Source organism: Aquarana catesbeiana, linkage group LG03 (genome assembly GCF_042186555.1).
Source record: "Aquarana catesbeiana isolate 2022-GZ linkage group LG03, ASM4218655v1, whole genome shotgun sequence".
NCBI lineage: Eukaryota > Metazoa > Chordata > Amphibia > Anura > Ranidae > Aquarana > Aquarana catesbeiana.
In genome coordinates this window covers 300,647,589-300,666,353 of record NC_133326.1, presented here as the reverse complement: position 1 = coordinate 300,666,353, position 18,765 = coordinate 300,647,589, and the positions used below count along the sequence as shown (strand labels likewise).

The 18,765-nt window shown below is 46.4% G+C and overlaps 1 protein-coding gene across 1 annotated transcript in view; it reads left to right on the top strand.

Moving 5' to 3' along the window:
* The window catches only part of OTOGL (otogelin like), a 202,821-nt gene that overhangs the window by 160,000 nt on the left and 24,056 nt on the right, over window positions 1-18,765 (top strand). Inside the window, exons 32-37 of the mRNA XM_073620249.1 lie at window positions 924-1,025; window positions 7,912-8,019; window positions 11,229-11,330; window positions 11,437-11,541; window positions 14,129-14,169; window positions 18,444-18,507. Of these exons, the coding sequence (XP_073476350.1) occupies window positions 924-1,025; window positions 7,912-8,019; window positions 11,229-11,330; window positions 11,437-11,541; window positions 14,129-14,169; window positions 18,444-18,507 (522 nt within the window). The remainder of the gene's footprint in view (window positions 1-923; window positions 1,026-7,911; window positions 8,020-11,228; window positions 11,331-11,436; window positions 11,542-14,128; window positions 14,170-18,443; window positions 18,508-18,765) is intronic.

Sequence of the window (18,765 nt, the reverse complement as noted above, 5' to 3'; positions counted from 1 at the left end):
TGATCAAGCTGTAGCCTCCTCCCTGTGGAAAATAGGGCCGCAAATCTTTGGGACTACATGTCCCATGATACTCTCCTCTCCTAGTCTCCTTTGATTGGCTGGGTGGGGAACCTAGTGAGAGCTGCCCTCTCTTCTCCCTGACAGGAGAAAGGGGGGGCGAACGGGGGAAACCTCTGATAGCCCGCAGCTCGCCTCTCTTCTGCCACAGCGCGCTGAGTTCTCTGCTGAAATGAGCAGGGAAAAGAACCCGCAGTCACACTACACTGATGGGGGGGGCTTGACAGCACCTTGATGGTGTCACCCCACCGGCAGGTGGCATCCTGGTGCGGGCTGCCCTTACCCCAAAAGCGAAGCAACTGTGCTGAATTTAAGATCCGATTCCTGATTCCAGAGGGGGGCACTTGACCCCCTCTGCCCCTACCTGCGGATGTCCATGCCCACGATGTGGCAGCCGATCGTGCCAGCTCCTTTATGTGGGTGTAAATCAGAGGAAGACAAAACCACCCATAGTGTAAAATTGAAACTTTACTATAATCACAAATAAAAACAAGCAATTACATTTAAAAAAAGATGGCGGCAGTCTCTGCACTAAGGTAGCTGCAGCATGTAAATGTCAGATGCTGGCTCCACCAGCCTCCAGTGCTATTAGAAATTTGATTGTTCAAGAAAAAATTGCAATCCTTCTCCTTCGAATTTACTCATCACTTTGGTCAAAAATGAATATCGAAATGACCCCACTGAAAATTAGAAATTGGAATGGATGTTCTTAAACTAAAAAGATTCAAATGAAATTCTAATAATGTTACACACATTATTGTTTTGTTCCTTTAATTTCAAAATAATATATTGAATGTTGTATAGTTAATGTACTAGCATACTATTTAGTTTGGATTTATTGTAATTTATGTATTATATGTTTATAGAATGTAACATAACCTTGTGTGAAAGACCTGTAACCTGTAAGATTGGGGAAAGACTGGGTGCAGATTATATACCAGGTACCTGCTGCCCTAAATTTCACTGTGGTAAGTATTTATTTTCTGTTACATTTTATCCCACAGGAAATCAAAAAGTCAATTGTAACACAAACCTACTGTAATTGCTTTATTCAGTTATACTTTTGCTCTTGGGTACAGGCTGGAACTCTTTACTCAACACTGACTCTTTCAAACACATCACTCATCATATACTTGTTGCTGCTATTGGGCAGAGCAGCTATTCCTACAAAACCAAATTCTGATCCCAGCAGTTTGTGTAGTGCTGAATTTGCTGACTTCTGTATTCATATCTGATTAATACTGTACATATGGATATGTTGCAATAGATCGGCTGGATCAGTTCAATAAAGCTGGCCATAGATGGACTGAAATTTGTCCGGTTCAGCAGAAACCAGACAAATTTCGATCCATCTATGGGCAGGCTGGTTGTACTGTAGTCATTCTTTCGATTGACTTTAGCACAACCAGCTTGTCTGATTTTTTTTTTCATACAATCACTACTACTACTACTATAGCCATTGGCAGTGGTTATTGTATTCTGATGGCAGGGACACCTCCCACTGTCAAAATACAATAGTGCAGTGGGAGGGATTCCCCATCAACTGCATAACCTATAGCCAGCCTAAGACATACTTGATTAAGCCCCAGTTCGCACCAGTGTGACCTACCATGCAATTTGACAGTTCCAAATCGCATGACAAGTCGCACCCCATTGCCGGCAATGGAACCGTTCATATTTCTGCGACTCATATTGCAGCGTTTGTGAAAAAGGTTCCTGCACTACTTTTTGCTGATGTCATGGAGACTTGCATAGACTTCTGTTAAATGGAGTCACAAGCCGCAATGAAATTGGCAGTGTAAATCGCACTGATGTAGCATGCTTTCAAAGCTTCACCGGTGTGAACCAGGGCTTACTCAAACTGGAAAGTGTAAAATCTGTTGCAGTTGTGCATGGTAACTTCAGCTTCTAACTTCAGCTTATTTAACCAACTGAGCACTTCTACCCCCTTCCTGCCCAGGCCAATTTTCAGCTTTCAGTGCTGTCACACTTTGAATGACAATTGCACGGTCATGTAGCACTGTATCATTATAATTTTTTTCACACAAAAAGAGTTATCTTTTGGTGGTATTTAATCACTACTAGGGTTTTTTATTTTTTGCTAAAAAAAAGAAAAAAGTCTGAAAATTTTGAAAAAAAAAGTAATTTTTCTCCTTCACTGATGTGCGCTGATGAGGCTGCACTTTTGGGTACTGATGAGGCGGCACTAAAGGGCACTGATTAGGTGGCACCGACGAGGAGGCACTAATATGCTGCACTGATGGGCACTGATAGGTTGCACTAATATGCGGTACTGATGAGCACTGATAGGTGTCACTGATGGGCACTGATAGGTGGCCCTGGTGGGCACTGATAGGTGACACTAATGGGCACTGGTAGGCGGCACTGGTGGGCACTGATAGGCAGCATCGATTGACGGCACTGATGGGCACTGATTGGCACCGATGGGCAGCACTGATGAGCATTAATGGGCAGCACTAATGGGGACTGAAAGGCAGCACTGACTGGCAGCACTGATGGGCACTAATTGGTGGCACTGATTGGTGTCACTGATAGGCACTAATTGATGTCACTGATGGGCACTGATTGGTGGCACTGATGGGCAGTGATTGGTGGCACTGATGGGCACTGATTGGTGTCACTGATAGGCACTAATTGATGTCACTGATGGGCACTGATTGGTGGCACTGATGGGCACTGCTGGGGCTGTACTGTAATCAGAGCACTGATGATCAGTGCCCTGATTACCTGTACATGTCTTCCCTGTGAGGAGATGCCGCTGATCGGCTCTCCTTGCCACACACTCTGTCAGTGTGAGGCAAGGAGAGCTGATAAATGGCTCTTCCTTGTTTACATATGACCAGCTGTGATTGGACACAGCCGATCACATGGGCAAAGATCCGTGTCATGGCTCTTTACCAAGTTCGGGGTCACACCATGTCCTAGAAACACGACCTGACTGCGATCGCCGCGCTGCATGCCCCCCGGGCGCATGAGAGTGCCCGTTTTGGGGTGCTGTCATATGACATCGTCCCAGAATGAGAGCGCATCCCACCCACCATCATTTTCTTATATGGCGGACAGGAAGTGGATAATTAAGCTTTGACAAAAAAACAACTGGAAGCTGATTGGTTTCTATGCAGAGCTTCATCAGATTTTGCACTCTCCAGTTTCAGTAAATCAACCCCACTATATGTTAATTTAACTACATGATTTTTTTATTGTCATTCCATGATCATTTTCTCATGGTATACATTTATTCTTTGAAAATTGATATTTAGTCATTAAGCCCTGGTTCACACTGGAGCGTTTTGACATGCGATTTGACATGTGAAATCGGCGGTAATTGCCGTCATTGGCACCGTCCTAATTGGTGCGACGCTGCATCTGCTGCGCTGCACTGATTTCAAAAGGTAATTTCTGTACTACTTTTTGCGATTTCGGGCTGCGATTTACATTGACATCTGTTCAGAAACCTGCACAGATGTCTCTGAAATCGTGGCCGAAATCAGGACTGACATGCGGGGGTGAAATCGTGCAAGTTCAGTTGAACTCGCACGGCTTCATTCCGGCAGCTCAGTGTGAACCTGGGCTTAAACCAGGGGCGGACTGACAACTCATGGGGCCCCCGGTCAATAGAAGATCATGGGGCCCCCTGTGTCTCCGCCCACATGCAAGCCACACCTACACAAAGCCCCACTTACATAAATCATGGGGCACACAGTAAGGCACATCACATGGCACACAGCAGAGCACGGGGCACATCATGGGGCACAGGGCATGGGGCACACAGTAGGGCACATCACAAGGCACACAGGACACATAATGGGGCACCCAGCAGGGCACTGAGCACATCACAGGGCATGGGGCACATCACAGGGCACACAGTAGGGCACATCAAGGGGCACACAGCAGGGTTTATTATGCTGTACACAGCAAGGCACATTATTGAGCACAGCATGGTGCATCACAGGGGCACATCAGTGGGTACACAGCGGGGCAAATCACAGAGCACATCAGGAGATACACAGCAGGGCGTGCCGACATCACAGGGCATGTGGCACATAGTAGGGCACACAGCAGAGCACAGGGCACACAGTAGGGCACATCCTAGGACACATCCTTGGGAACAGGACACATTAGGCGGTACACATCAGGGCACATCACAGGGCATGAGGCACACATCCCAGGGCATGAGGCACACAGTAGAGCACATTACAGGGCACACAGTAGAGCACAACAGGCGGTACACAGCAGGGCACATCACAAGGCACATCACAGGGCAAGGGGCACAGAGTAGGGCACATAAGGGGGTACACAGTAGGGCACGTCACAGGCCATGGGGCACGCAGTAGGGAAAATAGCAAGGCACAAACCAAAACACAGGGCACACAGTAGAGCACTGGGATCCTCCAGACTTAACATAGTGTCTCTCAGGGTAGCCATCAGGGGGGAAGGCGACACAGTGGGGGGTGGAGTACACAGGGGGACACTGTTGGGGGAGAAGACACAGGGGGACACCGTGGGGGGGTTGGAGGGCACAGGGAGACACCGTGGGGGGGGGGGTTGAAGGGCACAGGGAGACACCATGGGGGGGTGGAGGGCACAAGGGGACACGGTGGGTGTGTGGCACAGGGGGACACTGTAGTTGGGTGGAGGGCACAGGGGGACACTGTGGGTGGGTGGCACAGGGAGACACCATGGGGGGTATGGAAGGCACAGGGGGACACTCTGGGGGGTGAAGGGCACAGGGGGGCACGGTGGAGGGGTGGCTGAAGGCCACAGGGGGACACTGTGGGGGGGGGGGGTGGAGGGCACAGGGGGACACTGTGGTTGGGTGGCACAGGGGGTCACTTTGGAGGGGGTGGAGGGCACAGGGGGTCACTGTGGGGAGGTGGCACAGGGGGACACTGTGGGTGGGTGTTACAGGGGGTCACTGTGGGGGGGTGAAGGGCACACTGTGGGGAGGTGGAGGGCACAGGGGGACACTGTGGGGGGTGGAGGGCACACTGTGGGGAGGTGGCACAGGGCGACATTGTGGGGGGGTGGAGGGTGCAAGGGGACACTGTGGGGAGGTGGAGGGCACAGGGGGACACTGTGTGGGGGTGGAGGGCACAGGGGGACACTGTGGGGAGGTGGGGGGCACAGGGGGACACTGTGGGGGGGTGGAGGGCACAGGGGGACACTGTGGGGAGGTGGCATAGGGGGACTCTGTGGGTGGGTGTTACAGGGGGTCACTGTGGGGAGGTAGAGGGCACAGGGGGACACTGTGGGGGGGGTGGAGGGCACAGGGGGACACTGTGGGGAGGTAGGGGGGCACAGGGGGACACTGTGGGGAGGTGGGGTGAACAAGGGAACACTGTGGGTAGGTGGGGGGCACAGGGGGACACTGTGGCGGAGTGGAGGGCACAGGGGGACACTGTAGGGGGGTGGAGGGCACAGGGGGACACTGTGGGGAGGTGGGGGGCACAGAGGGACACTGTGGGGGGTGGAGCGCGCAGGGGGACACTGTGGGGAGGTGGGGGGCACAGGGGGACACTGTGGGGGGGGGGTGGAGGGCACAGGGGGACACTGTGGGGAGGTGGAGGGCACAGGGGGACACTGTGGGGAGGTGGGGGGCATAGGGGGACACTGTAGGGGGGTGGAGGGCACAGGTGGACACTGTGGGGAGGTGGAGGGCACAGGGGGACACTGTGGGGAGGTGGAGGGCACAGGGGGACACTGTGGGAGGGTGGGGGGCATAGGGGGACACTGTGGGGGCGTGGAGGGCACAGGGGGACACTGTGGGGAGGTGGCACAGGGGGACACTGTGGGTGGGTGTTACAGGGGAACACTGTGGGGAGGTGGGGGGCACAGGGGGACACTGTGGGGAGGTGGGAGGCACAGGGGGTCACTGTGGGGAGGTGGAGGGCACAGGGGGGACACTGTGGGGAGGTGGAGGGCACAGAGGGACACTGTGGGAGGGTGGGGGGCACAGGGGGATACTGTGGGGGTGTGGGGGGCACAGGGGGACACTGTGGGGAGGTGGCACAGGGGGACACTGTGGGTGGGTGTTACAGGGGGACACTGTGGGGAGGTGGGGGGCACAGGGGGACACTGTGGGGAGGTAGGGGGCACAGGGGGACACTGTGGGGAGGTGGGAGGCACAGGGAGTACCTGTGGGGAGGTGGAGGGCACAGGGGGACACTGCGGGGAGGTGGGGGGCACAGGGGGACACTGTGGGTGGGAAGCTTTGCAGCAACTTTCTAATAGCAGCACGTGGTACAAGCTGCTGCACTTTCTTTCCTACCTCTCAGGATTCGCTCCTCCTCGCCGGCCCCTCCTCTCTTCTGTCCGTCCGAGATGATGACAGATACAAGCACCTGGGGTGGACGGGAGGGAAGGAGGGGCCGGCGGGGAGAAGCGCATCACGAGAGGTTTGTTTACACTTCTCTTAGCAGTGAGCAGGGACCCGATCTGCCCGTCAATCACAGCTAGCTGACGGGTAGATCGGGTCCCGAAGTGGAAGCTGTCATGGTGCCCCCTACTGGCCACGGGCCCTCGGTCAGTGTCCGAACTGCCCGATGGTCAGTCCGCCCCTGGCTTAAACCTTTTCTCTTTCTGCTGCTCTCCTCAATAGACACTCCATGGCATCTAATAATTTTTGCCAGATTGGAGCTGGTGATATTTTAAACAGTGATAATCTGTACGATGATCTTTGTTAACGGACTTTTACATGCAATGTCATGATAAGAAGTGTGAAAATATTGTGTGATTTTGGTAAATTTCTGCAAGAATTAGTGGACACAGCATTTGTATTGATAACACAAGATAATCCATTTGTTGAGTTATCCAATGCACTTTTTGAATTTAATCCTTAAAGTGTCACTAAACCCACATAATGAAAAAACTATCAATAAATGGTGTATTACAAGCTGCTCACACTCACTCAGTCACTATGAGATTTGTTTTCTGTATTCTGCAAAAAAACTGGTTGATCCTGCTGCTCTCTATCTCCCCTTTCTGTCCAAGTCCCCAATTTAGCTAGGGATATTGCAGAGCAGTGTTGGCAGCTCTGCACATGTTCAATTTTCAGTAAGTTCTGTGAGTTCTGTGCTGAGCATTTCCTCCCTATTACAGCCAATGTGACTTTAGAGTCACACATGTGGGCGTATACACAGTGGTAAATGACAGCCCACTTCCTTCCTCCTCCTCCATCCACACTAACCAGTTAAACACAATGTGGGTTGGATATTACATGTAGATTAATGGAGTAATCACCTCCCTGTTGTTTTAAGACACAGGCTGGAAGGGTGTGACTGGCAGAAATCTGCCCACACCATGTTATTGGCAAAACATAATAAAGATTTGAATATATATATATATATATATATATATATATATATATATATATAGTATATGTGTATGACAATTTAAAACAGTTTATTGATATTATTATTTATTTTTACTCTGTATCCCAAAGGCTATTTTTCTTTATCTTAAACATGTGACAGCTGTATATCGATTGGGGAAAAAGGTACTTAGATTTATTTTTTAAAATTAAAATAATTACAGTGTATCACTTCAATGCCCATTTGTGAAGGAAAGCTCTAACTGAAAAAGCACATCAGATTAAAAAATTGATTTTTTTTATTATGCTATAAAGGCATGGTACAGCAATGAAAAATGACAAGAAAATAGATTTCCTTTAGTTCAACATTATGGTAAGACAAATAGCAAATAGCACAAATAGCAGAAGGGCAAAAAAAGGTAACCAATACTAACACATAGCTTTGTTGGTAAAGAAACAGTTGATGAATACTGTTTTATTTTACTTCTGCATCATTAGAAAATAAATCCAATTTTTCCTAACAGTGTGTGACCCATCTGCCTGCCCAATAGCTTCACATCCAGAGTGCAAAGGGGACCAGATTGCAGTCCTAGTTAGAGACAATGATCCATGCTGCTTCAACTATATCTGTGGTAAGCATTGTAAGCATTGAATCTATCTATCTATCTATCTATCTATCTATCTATCTATCTATCTATCTATCTATCTATCTATCTATCTGCATTTCACTTTGAATACTTTCCAAGACAATTGAAACCAGGTAGCGAATCTGCTATGTTATTTTGGTTGGGGTTGGCAACCAGGTATCTGCTCAGACTTTTTACAGCTCTTGGATTGTCTGACCTCAGCTGTCCATGTATATAAATATTTTAAACATTTCCTCTTGCATTGTATAGAATGGTTTGAATACTACTCCACAGCTAGATGTATCACTAAATATTCAGTTTAATGTTACTTAGTAGTTAACACCATAATGTTCTGGATAACCTGTCTGTTATTTTCAATAGGTAGAAACACAGGAGCGCGGATCCACATTAGAATAAAAGTATTATTATTATTATACGCGATTTATATAGTGCCAACAGTTTACGCAGTGCTTTACAATGTAGAGGGGGGACAACACATTTACAGTACATTTCAATACAAAAGGTACAGGAGGGCCCTGCTCGTAGAGCTTATATTCTAAAGAATGGCCGTATTGGTTATCATGGACATCACTATCATTGGACTTTGAAAGCTGAGACTTGTAGTGCGCTGTGGTGGTTTGTGCATATTTATTTTCAATAGGTAGTTTCTCTATAACAGTGCTTCCCAAAGTGGGTGATACTGCCCCCTGGGGGGCACTGGAATGATCCAGGGGGTTGATAGTAGCCTCGGGTGCAATTGGGGGCGTTACATAAAAATAAGGGGCCAGTAGAAGCATAAGGAAAGAAGAAAAGAGAAGAAAATGTAGAAAAACAGTTTGAACATTTTTTAACAGTTGTGTAACATAGAGTTAAAGTTGTATTGGTTACTTTATTTTCCAAATAAACACACAAAATGCAAGTTAAAATCGTTCAGTGGTCAAGTCTGCCGAAAGGTCTTAAAGCCTAATTCTTGGCAGAAAAAAAAGGATCCTTTCCAATGGGGCTGCACCCGCACTGCATGGGTTAAGTGCTTATTTTGTCCAGAGGAGAGGAGAAACTCTTATACTTACCCCAATCTTCACTCCCCTGGCAGATGGCGCTGCCCCGTGATCCAGGGGTGGACTCTTCCAGGCATCCTCATGTCCAGAGCAGGGCTTTCTGCTCTGGGCTTGAGGTCATCAAGATTTAAGACCGATAAAATTCAGGGGTGCAGGAGCTGCAGGGACCAGTCTTGTGCAGAGAGGGGTGGAGGATTGGGTAAATATATCTCCGTTCATCTTTCCCCCCCACATAAACAAGCGTTGAAATATAGATACATAAAAGACCACAAGTTTGTCACTACATCTTTCTGTTTGTTCACTTAAAGTAGGTTGATTTCCGTGTGGGGGAGAGGGGGTTACTGAATAATTTTTTTTTTTACTAAAAAGGGGGTAATAGGCCAAATAAGTTTGGGGACCTCTGCGCTTTATGCATAGATCAGTTGTATGGCTTGTTCAGATTAACTGAAGATTTACAGAAGAATTGACAGCATTTGTGTTAACCTGTTTTAGATTTTAATCTGGTTTAGATGGCCTTAATAAAAATCAGTTAACCTGATTGTCCTTTAAAATGAAATAGTCTAATCGCCGCACAGATGCTTAACAAAATTTAGGCTAGTTCAACCATCTAACCAATCATTTTATAACAGTAGAATCTATAGATATTGCTCTGGAGTTACATGCTTTTAGAATTTAAAATTTTCAGTCTATAAGAAGCATGTGCTTTATTACATTTACTACAAATACAGAAAGTTTCATATACTAATACATTATGAGCACACTAGCAGGAGCAGACATACGCTTTTTTCAGACATTGCACAAAGGCCCCCTGGGACTCAGGGGCTCTTTTAGACTAGATGTGGGTCAGATGGATGTTGAGGCCCCTCCAACTGTCTTCTAGACATGAACACGGCTTGCTTCTTTCTAGCTGTCAATCTATACACAGTAAACAAGTTGCAAATATAGAGGAATGGGATTATAGCGGTGCTACTAACAATTAGTTCATAACAAGTTGATTAAAAATATAATTTCTTTATTAATACAAAGGGATAAAGAAAAGGATAAACAGGGGATATTGAAATAGTTAAAATCAATGGTAGAGCATATACAGAATACATATATTGGGTTGCTGGTGACCCACGGGGGAAAAGAGAGGATGGCCCCATTGGAAGTATGGAAGTTGAATCCCAACATGTTTCGCCAGTGCACACTATCCCCTGAGGAAGCCATCATTGGCGAAACATGTTGGGATTCAACTTCCGTCTGTGACCATCCTCTCTTTTCCCCTGTGGGTCACCAGCAACCCAATACATGTATTTTGTATATGCTCTACCATTGATTTTAACTGTTTCAATATCCCGTTTATCCTTTTCTTTATCCCTTTGTATTAATAAATTATATTTTTACTCAACTTGTTATGAAATAAGTGTTAGTAGCACCGTTATAATCCCATTCCTCTATATTTACAATTTCGCTAAGCAGGATGAGGTACATGATAGTATAGAGCCACTCAGATTATACTCTATAATCTACAGTAAATAAGTGTTTTCACTTGGTCAGCAGCTGAATAGGGGGCCCCAAACATTGGTGTTACTCTGAGGGTCCTTCATGAAATCCTCTGCCACTGAATTCCACATATCACAAGGCCCGCTCCTGCCACTTACTTTAAGATTTGCTATGTATAGGAACTATGCTTTTTAGAGTTTGTAGGATTTGAAGCTTTAGCACAGCCATGACTGGGAAGCAGAAATGCTCATTGATCACTGCTAATCTTACAAAGCAAACCACCATATATGAGTCCAGACCTAACATGGGCCAAGCTACAGAATTATTTGAGCATAACCAGTAAACCATTGTATAAGACTTGCTTGAATGTGAAATGTTTTAAACAGAAAGAGAAGTTGTGGAGAAAAGTAGTTCAACCCTTATAATGTGGGTTGCCTGTGAGGATCTGCATGCCTAGAACTATTTTGTAAAAAGGAGACTGGGAGGTATCATGGAAATGGATCTGTCAGTTGACAGATCCAGGTCTGTCAGTACACCACAAACAGAAGAGGCAGAGATGGGTATTATCCAACATTTTAAGCCTGTCCCTTCTGAGTATTTTCATAAAAATTAGTATTTGCTGAATTAAAATAATTTCCAAAAATATAATAATCATTTATTGTACACATGTAGTTTGTGAATCCTGTACAGAACCTGTTCCCGTTTGCAGAGAAGGAGAGATCCTTACTGTTGATTTGAACACCACAAACCAGTGCTGCCCTCATTATACCTGTGGTAAGATTAAATTGAAAATGTATTTGGTTTCTGTTTTATGAACAGAAGATACATTTCTTTTCAATGCAGCTACTGTTCATCATATTTTATTTTTTGTTCTACGTAGTGTGTGAAGAGAACCTTTGTCCTACATCACAGCCTTCCTGTATGCCTGAGACACGGCTGGCTAAAAAGAGGATAGATGGATCTTGTTGTCCAGGCTGGTATTGTGGTCAGTATGAAACGATTTGCTTTTTGTCTAATACATACAGTGAAATATTGGTTTGCATACAGGATATTAAGTTGAATATAAATAAATAAACATGGTAGCCCTGGTTCACACTGGAGTGTTTTGCCAAATCGGCTGCAATTCCCGTCAATGACACCGTCCTAATCGGTGCAACGCTGCATCTGTGTCGCTGCACTGGTTTCAAAAAGTAGTTTCTGTACTACTTTTTGCGATTTCAGGTTGCGATTTACATTGACATCTGTGCAGAAACCCGCAGATGTCAGTGTACACCTGGGCTAAATAACACAATTTACATTTGTACATGTTAGTATATATTTGTATAGCCTTGAGATATCCCAAAGCACTTCACATTGTAGGCAAAACCATTCATAGCAGCCCTTGGCCCCTACAGGAGCTAACAATTGCCATACTTCAAACATATACAAGTTCAGGCTCATTTGGGTGTAAGCTGATCGTAGGAGGAATCAGGATCAACTGGTGAGAACACAAACACAATGAAAAATGCATAGCAGGATATTTATACAGCAGTGACTCTCACATTCACCATACATTCAGTGCAGTTGAATCTTCCCTGTGCATGTGTTTTAAATGACAATGGTTGATTCACCCCCAGTGAATGTTTGGTAAAAGACAAATCCACTTCTTTATAAATGTACCCAATAAAGTGTATATATATTCAATGGGGTTTCTCTACTAAAGACAATGGGGTTGATTTACTAAAGGCAAATTGACTGTGCACTTTGCAAAGTGCAGTTGCACTCTGCAAGAGAAGGTGCTTCAGCGCTTAGTAAATGAGCAAAAGCTCTGCTGACTTCCATCATCCAATCATGTGCAAGCAAAAATGCTGTTTTTTTTTTCTTTTCCTTGTATGTGATTGGGCATTCTTTGCAAAGTGAAGCCTTACCTCATTTACTAAGCTCTGGAGCAATTGCACTTGCAGAGTGCAACTGCACTTTGCAAAGTGCACAGTCTAGTTGCCTTTAGTAAATCAACCCCAATATGTGTGTTGCACTCTGCTCCAGAGTTTAGTAAATGAAGGGAAGCTCTGCTGACTTATATCATCCAATCATGTGCAAGCAAAAAATGCAGTTTTTTATTTTCCTTGCATGTGACTGAATATCCTTGCAAAGCAAAGTTCCACATTTACTAAACTCTGGAGCAAATGTCCTTGCAGAGTGCAACTGCACTTGCAAAGTGAACAGTCTATTTGCCTTTATTAAATCAACCCCTAAATCTATGTTTCTGTATTTTTGGCATTACCCCTTACTGTATGCAGTTTTCGTAATCATTTTTGTATTTTTTTTTTGTGAATCTGTTGCACAGTTTTATACCCAGCAAGTAACAAGTAACATCACTCTCTGTTTTGGGATGACAATAATAAACCACTGCCTGTCAATTAACGGCAGTGTTGTCAGCCTTTTATTTGGCTGTATGGTTTAGACCAGGGGTAGGCAACCTCTGCACTCCAGATGTGGTGAAACTACAAATCCCATCATGCCTCTGCCTCTAGGAGTCATGCCTGTGATTGTCAGGGTCTTGCAATGTCTCATGGGACTTTTTTTTTCACCACAGTTGAAGGGATGAGGTTGCCTACCCCTGATGTAGACCCTTTAGGCAGCCCAAAGGCCTGGTGTGGTATGTTGGACTGCTGAATATAATTGGCTCATCTTAAGGGTTGAAAACTGCCTTCCTTATGTGTTCAGTTCCATGTCAACTGTTCTTAGCTGATTTCTGTAGTCTTGTTTTCCATTTATAATCACATGTACACCTTGTATGTAAAATCTAAATGTGTTTGGGCTATAAAAAAGTGCAGTTAGTTTATATGTCTAGAGCAGGGGTGTCAAACTCAATTTCATTGTGGGCCGCATCAGCATTATGATTGCCCTCAAAAGGTTGTATCTGTAGGATTAGATGTCCAGTGCATCCCCTCCCCTTACATTAGAAAAGCAAGAGCCACCCCACCATCAGAAGCTGAGTCCCCCACTCTCCCTTACATCACAGTGCTCCCCCCTTTCCTTATGTTGCTGCTGGGAAGAAGCTGGATGCATTGCTTGAAAGCAGAAAGTAAGGGTCTGGAGGAGGACCAGAGGAGGGCTGGAGCTCTCCTGCAGCTGCAGGAGAGGTTCGAGGGCCACATGAAATGGCCTGGAGGGCCGGATTCGGCCCGCGGGCCTTGTGTTTGACACCTGTGGTCTAGAGTATCTAGTCAAATATTTATTTATATTGCTATTTTTATTGCACTAGTTGTGTAGTATTTTACATTGAATGCAGAATCATTTTGTCCTAAACATGTATAGAACACCTGAAAAAAAAAACATCTAAAACATTTATGCTGTGTTGCAATTCTTGGGTTGATTTACTAAAAGCAAATAGGCTGTTCACTTTACATGGACATTTTGCTTGCATGATTGGATGATAAAAGTCAGCAGAGGTTCACCTCATTCAGTATGCTAAGGGACCATTTCCTTGCAAAGTGAACAACTTATTTGCCTTTAGTAAGCTAACCCGTTTGCATGGGATGCATGCAATATTTACTCAAATTTAACAATTGACTTACATTTTTTTACAGAATGTGACTGCACAAATGTGACCAATGTTGAATGTTCTCTGGTAAGAATATAACATTTATAGTGTAGTTTGTGAATTTTAGTCTATACAATTGCACCTCTATGTAACTTGGGTGATTATTTTAAAGCTGAAGTCCAGGAAAACAGCTAAATACACAGATGAAATTTATACTCTATAAGGGAGCTTTTTTACTTGCCAAAAAATGTATATGTATGCAGTGCTGTGTTTTGGCCTAGGCCAACAAGGCCCAGGCCTAGGGCGGCACTTTGTGGGGGGCGGCAAAAAGGCCGCCCCCCCCCCCCCCCACACACACACAAAAACGGCACCCGCTCCATCCCGCACAGCAGGGCACATCAAGAGAGTACAGCTTGGGAGTGCAGTGGCCTCGCGGCTGCAGATGAGGCCAGGAAGCAGTTAAATCAGGAGCTGTCAAGCCGCCCCCATAAAGCTGTGATTCTCTCTCTCTGCTCTGGCCAATCATGGGGAGAGAAACAGCAGGGAGGAAGCTGGGCGGCGGCACGGCAAAATCAATTAGAGCCGCTCTCTCTCTTTCTTCTCTCTTCTCCGTTCAGCTGACAGAAAGGGGAGGGGGGCGAGCGGGGGAGTTCTCTGGTAAATGGAGCAGCTGTGACAGGGAGAGGAGAGATGCGGGTTGTCTGTGTATCTCCCCCGCTCGCCCCCCCTCCTCTTTCTGTCAGCTGAAGAGAGAAGAGAGAGAGAGCGGCTCTAATTGGTTTTGCCATGCCGCTGCCCAGCTTCCTCCCCGCTGTTTCTCACCCCATAATTGGCCACAGCAGAGGGCCAATCAGAAGACTCTGGGGGCATCATGGGAAGAGTAATCCCTGAAGAATGGCAGCCCTGTGTGTCCACAGACATCATGCTACAGCCCCCAGCATGCATGCACTCTGCTGGGGGGGTTACAGGAGGAGAAAAAGAGAGTACTGTGCTGGGGGAAGCCAGATAGGGAGCCACGCTATACCCGCACCACCAGAGAGCCATGCTATACCCGCACCACCAGAGAGCCACACTGTACCCGTACCACCAGAGCCACGCTGTACCCGCACCACCAGAGCCACACTGTACCCGCACCACCAGAAAGCCACGCTGTACCCGCACCACCAGAAAGCCACGCTGTACCCGCACCACCAGAGCGCCACGCTGTACCCGCACCACCAGAGCCACGCTGTACCCGCACCACCAAAGCCACGCTGTACCCGCACCACCAGAGCGCCACGCTGTACCCGCACCACCAGAGCCACGCTGTACCCGCACCACCAAAGCCACGCTGTACCCGCACCACCAGAAAGCCACGCTGTACCCGCACCACCAGAGCCACGCTGTACCCGCACCACCAGAGCCACGCTGTACCCGCACCACCAGAGAGCCACGCTGTACCCGCACCACCAGAGAGGGAGCCACGCACCACCAGAGAGAGAGCCACGCTGTTCCCGCACCACCAGAGAGCCACGTTGTTCCCGCAACACCAAAACCACGCTGTACCCGCACCACCAGAACCACGCTGTACCCGCACCACCAGAGAGCCATGCTGTACCCGCACCACCAGAGAGCCATGCTGTACCCGCACCACCAGAGAGCCACGCTGTACCCGCACCACCAGAGAGCCACGCTGTACCCGCACCACCAGAGAGCCACGCTGTACCCGCACCACCAGAGAGCCACGCTGTACCCGCACCACCAGAGAGCCACACTGTACCCGCACCACCAGAGAGCCACGCTGTACCCGCACCACCACCAGAGGGGGAGAAAGATGAAGCCACTGCCAGGGTAGAGGTGCTACACTACTGACTAGAGTTGGCCTGGGCAACCCAGAGTGAGTGAACATCCAGCCGGAGGGATCACTGTTCCAGTTTCACCGGGTCTGGTAAGAGAGCCTGTTGGCCATTATCCATTACTGTTCCCAGGAACTGAGCCATTAGGAAGTACCTAACCTGATATCCTCTAGGCCAACCCTAGTGACGCCACTGTCCCAGAGCCCACAACAAGTTACGGCACTGAGTTTCTGTAACTGGCCAGACAGGGATGCGCCAGCGTGGGCACCCAGGACATCTGCCGCCCGGAGTCCCACAAGCGGCGATGGGCTTTCCGTAGCAGCCGACACCTCTCTCCCCACTGTCAGCCACACACTCAGTACACTGCCAGGAGGAGGAGGAGCCACAGAGGAGGGATACGACTTCAGTGCAAGAGCCTCCCAAAGCACCCAGCACATATCCCCTTACCCCCAAATGAAAAGATGCTGTATCGCTCACTGTCCTCCTCCCGCGGCGTCCCTTTGTCCTCTTCCCGTGGCGTCCCTCTGTCCTCCCATGAAGATGACAGGGCGGATCTTAAAAAGGAAGGGGTGTGGCCTTGACAGGAATGGGTGGGTCATAGTTAAATTAGGGGGTGCGCGAGCTTAGTCAGGCCTAGGGCAGCACAAAACCTAAATACACCACTGTATGTATGTATGCCCATGCAGTCCTGAGATATACATAGCTCCTCCATACCACACATCCCTGTTTGGCAGGGTAAAAGATCTGATTTCTATCTGTTGCAGGTAAGTACCTCTTTTGGGCCCTGTTTCTTTCTCTGCTTACAACTGGACAGTTAAATGAGAAGACTGATAAGGTCACCTCTCTGTCACTCTGCTCTCCTTCTATCAGCATGCTCCTTGTTAGCACAGTGTGGTACAAATCACTGGCTCCTTGTGCTACTTCTCTTTCCCCCAGCCTGAACTTTGCTGAAAAGTGGGTTGTAATGGCGCGTACACACGGTCGGACTTTTCGACCGGACTGGTCCGACGGACGCCGACGGACCAAATCCGGTGGACAATCTGACTGTGTGTGGGCTTCACCGGACCTTCAGCGGACTTTTCCAGTCGCAAATCTGACAGACTTTAGATTTGGAACATGCTTCAAATCTTTACGTCGTAACTCCGCCAGACCCAGAAATCCGCTCATCTGTATGCTAGTCCGACGGACAAAAACCCACGCTAGGGCAGCTATTGGCTACTGGCTATCAACTTCCTCATTTTAGTCCGGTCAAATGTCATCACGTACGAATCCGTCTGACTTTTGTGTGATCGTATGTAGTTAAGTCCGTTCGTTATAAAGTCCGCCGCAAGTCCGCCAAAAGTCTGTCAAAAGTCTGTCGGATGGGCTGTCGGACTTTTGTAGCCGAAAAGTCCGACCGTGTGTACGCGGCATAAGAGTCTTGTAGTAGGTCAAATTCATATACTTACATTGCTTGCTTAAAAATATATTTATTCATGTATTAATAATTACAGAGCTGCTTTAATTTGTGTCTTTTATATTTGTCTGAAGTTCACTCATCCTGTGAAAATGCATGTACATTCGTTCTGTGTGAGTGGGGCAAAAATAGAATGTAAATTGGTTGTTTAAATGTAAATCTTTGATTTCAAACAGAAAATACCACATTTGGCCACTAGCTGGAGTGAATACAGTTCACATATGTGTATATTTCTCCTGCATATTTAGCGGTTTGCCTTAATTTCAGCTTAAAAATAAAAACATAAGTCTAAAACACAAGTTTAAATTTCCTGTAGCAAAACACGTTAGCATCTGACTATAAGAACACACCTTAGGTTTAAATAATTACCTAACAGGTGAACATTTTATATGGAACATTATCAGTATATTGAATACATTTATATGTATTCATGCATTTACCTAACACATATATATATATATATATATATATATATATATATATATATATATATATATATATACAGTATATATATGTATATATATATATATATATATATATTTCAAGTGTTTGCTGTTTTTTTTCTTCCATCCTGTATAGGCACCTCTATGTTAACCTATGTGTCCAAAATCACATTCAGGAGAGAAAATGAGGAGCAAAAAAATAAGTGCAATGCGCCTAAACGCTAGATGTGTTTAGGCGCATTAGAGCATGAATGCATTCCAGTGGCCAGAATAAATGAATATGGCCATGGAAATCTGTCACCGCTCAAAAGCGCCATGCACCTAAATGCGCTTAAATTCATCTAAACGCGTGTGCAATACACTGCTTGGGCATGTTTTTTAAGCAGCTTTGCTCCTACCAGGAGTTCTGTTGTTCAGAGGGGCTAAACAGACGCCCTGTGTGCATGAGGCCTAAAGGATACATTTAAAACTCAATAACTACCTGTGTGTGCTTATATTTCAATGATATTGTACATCTTTCTTAATACACATATTATTCTAGAGAAAATAATGAATTTGTTCATAGAAATAACATTTTTATATGTTAACATTAAATGCAACTAAGAAAATACTTTTTGCTTCAAACAGGGAGAATATCGGAAGATTGATGCAGACTGGCATAGTGCTTGTGGATGTACTCACTATATTTGTGGTATTTGATTTATTTTTACTTGCTTTGCTTTGTGTAAGAGAAATACAAAAAGGTGGTAGGTCATTGAGCAGCCGGTATCTAAAGTTATATTGAGCTCTGCAGCCCAGATGTGAAGATCCAGACCAGCCTAATAAGTTACCTGTTTTTGGTACCCTGATTACTCAGAACTAAGGATAAGGTTTGGGTTCATTGTTCCCATGGGTTCATTGTGAATTCTGTGGGTTCCTGGGGTTTGCAGTCCTGGTGCATTATTGTGCA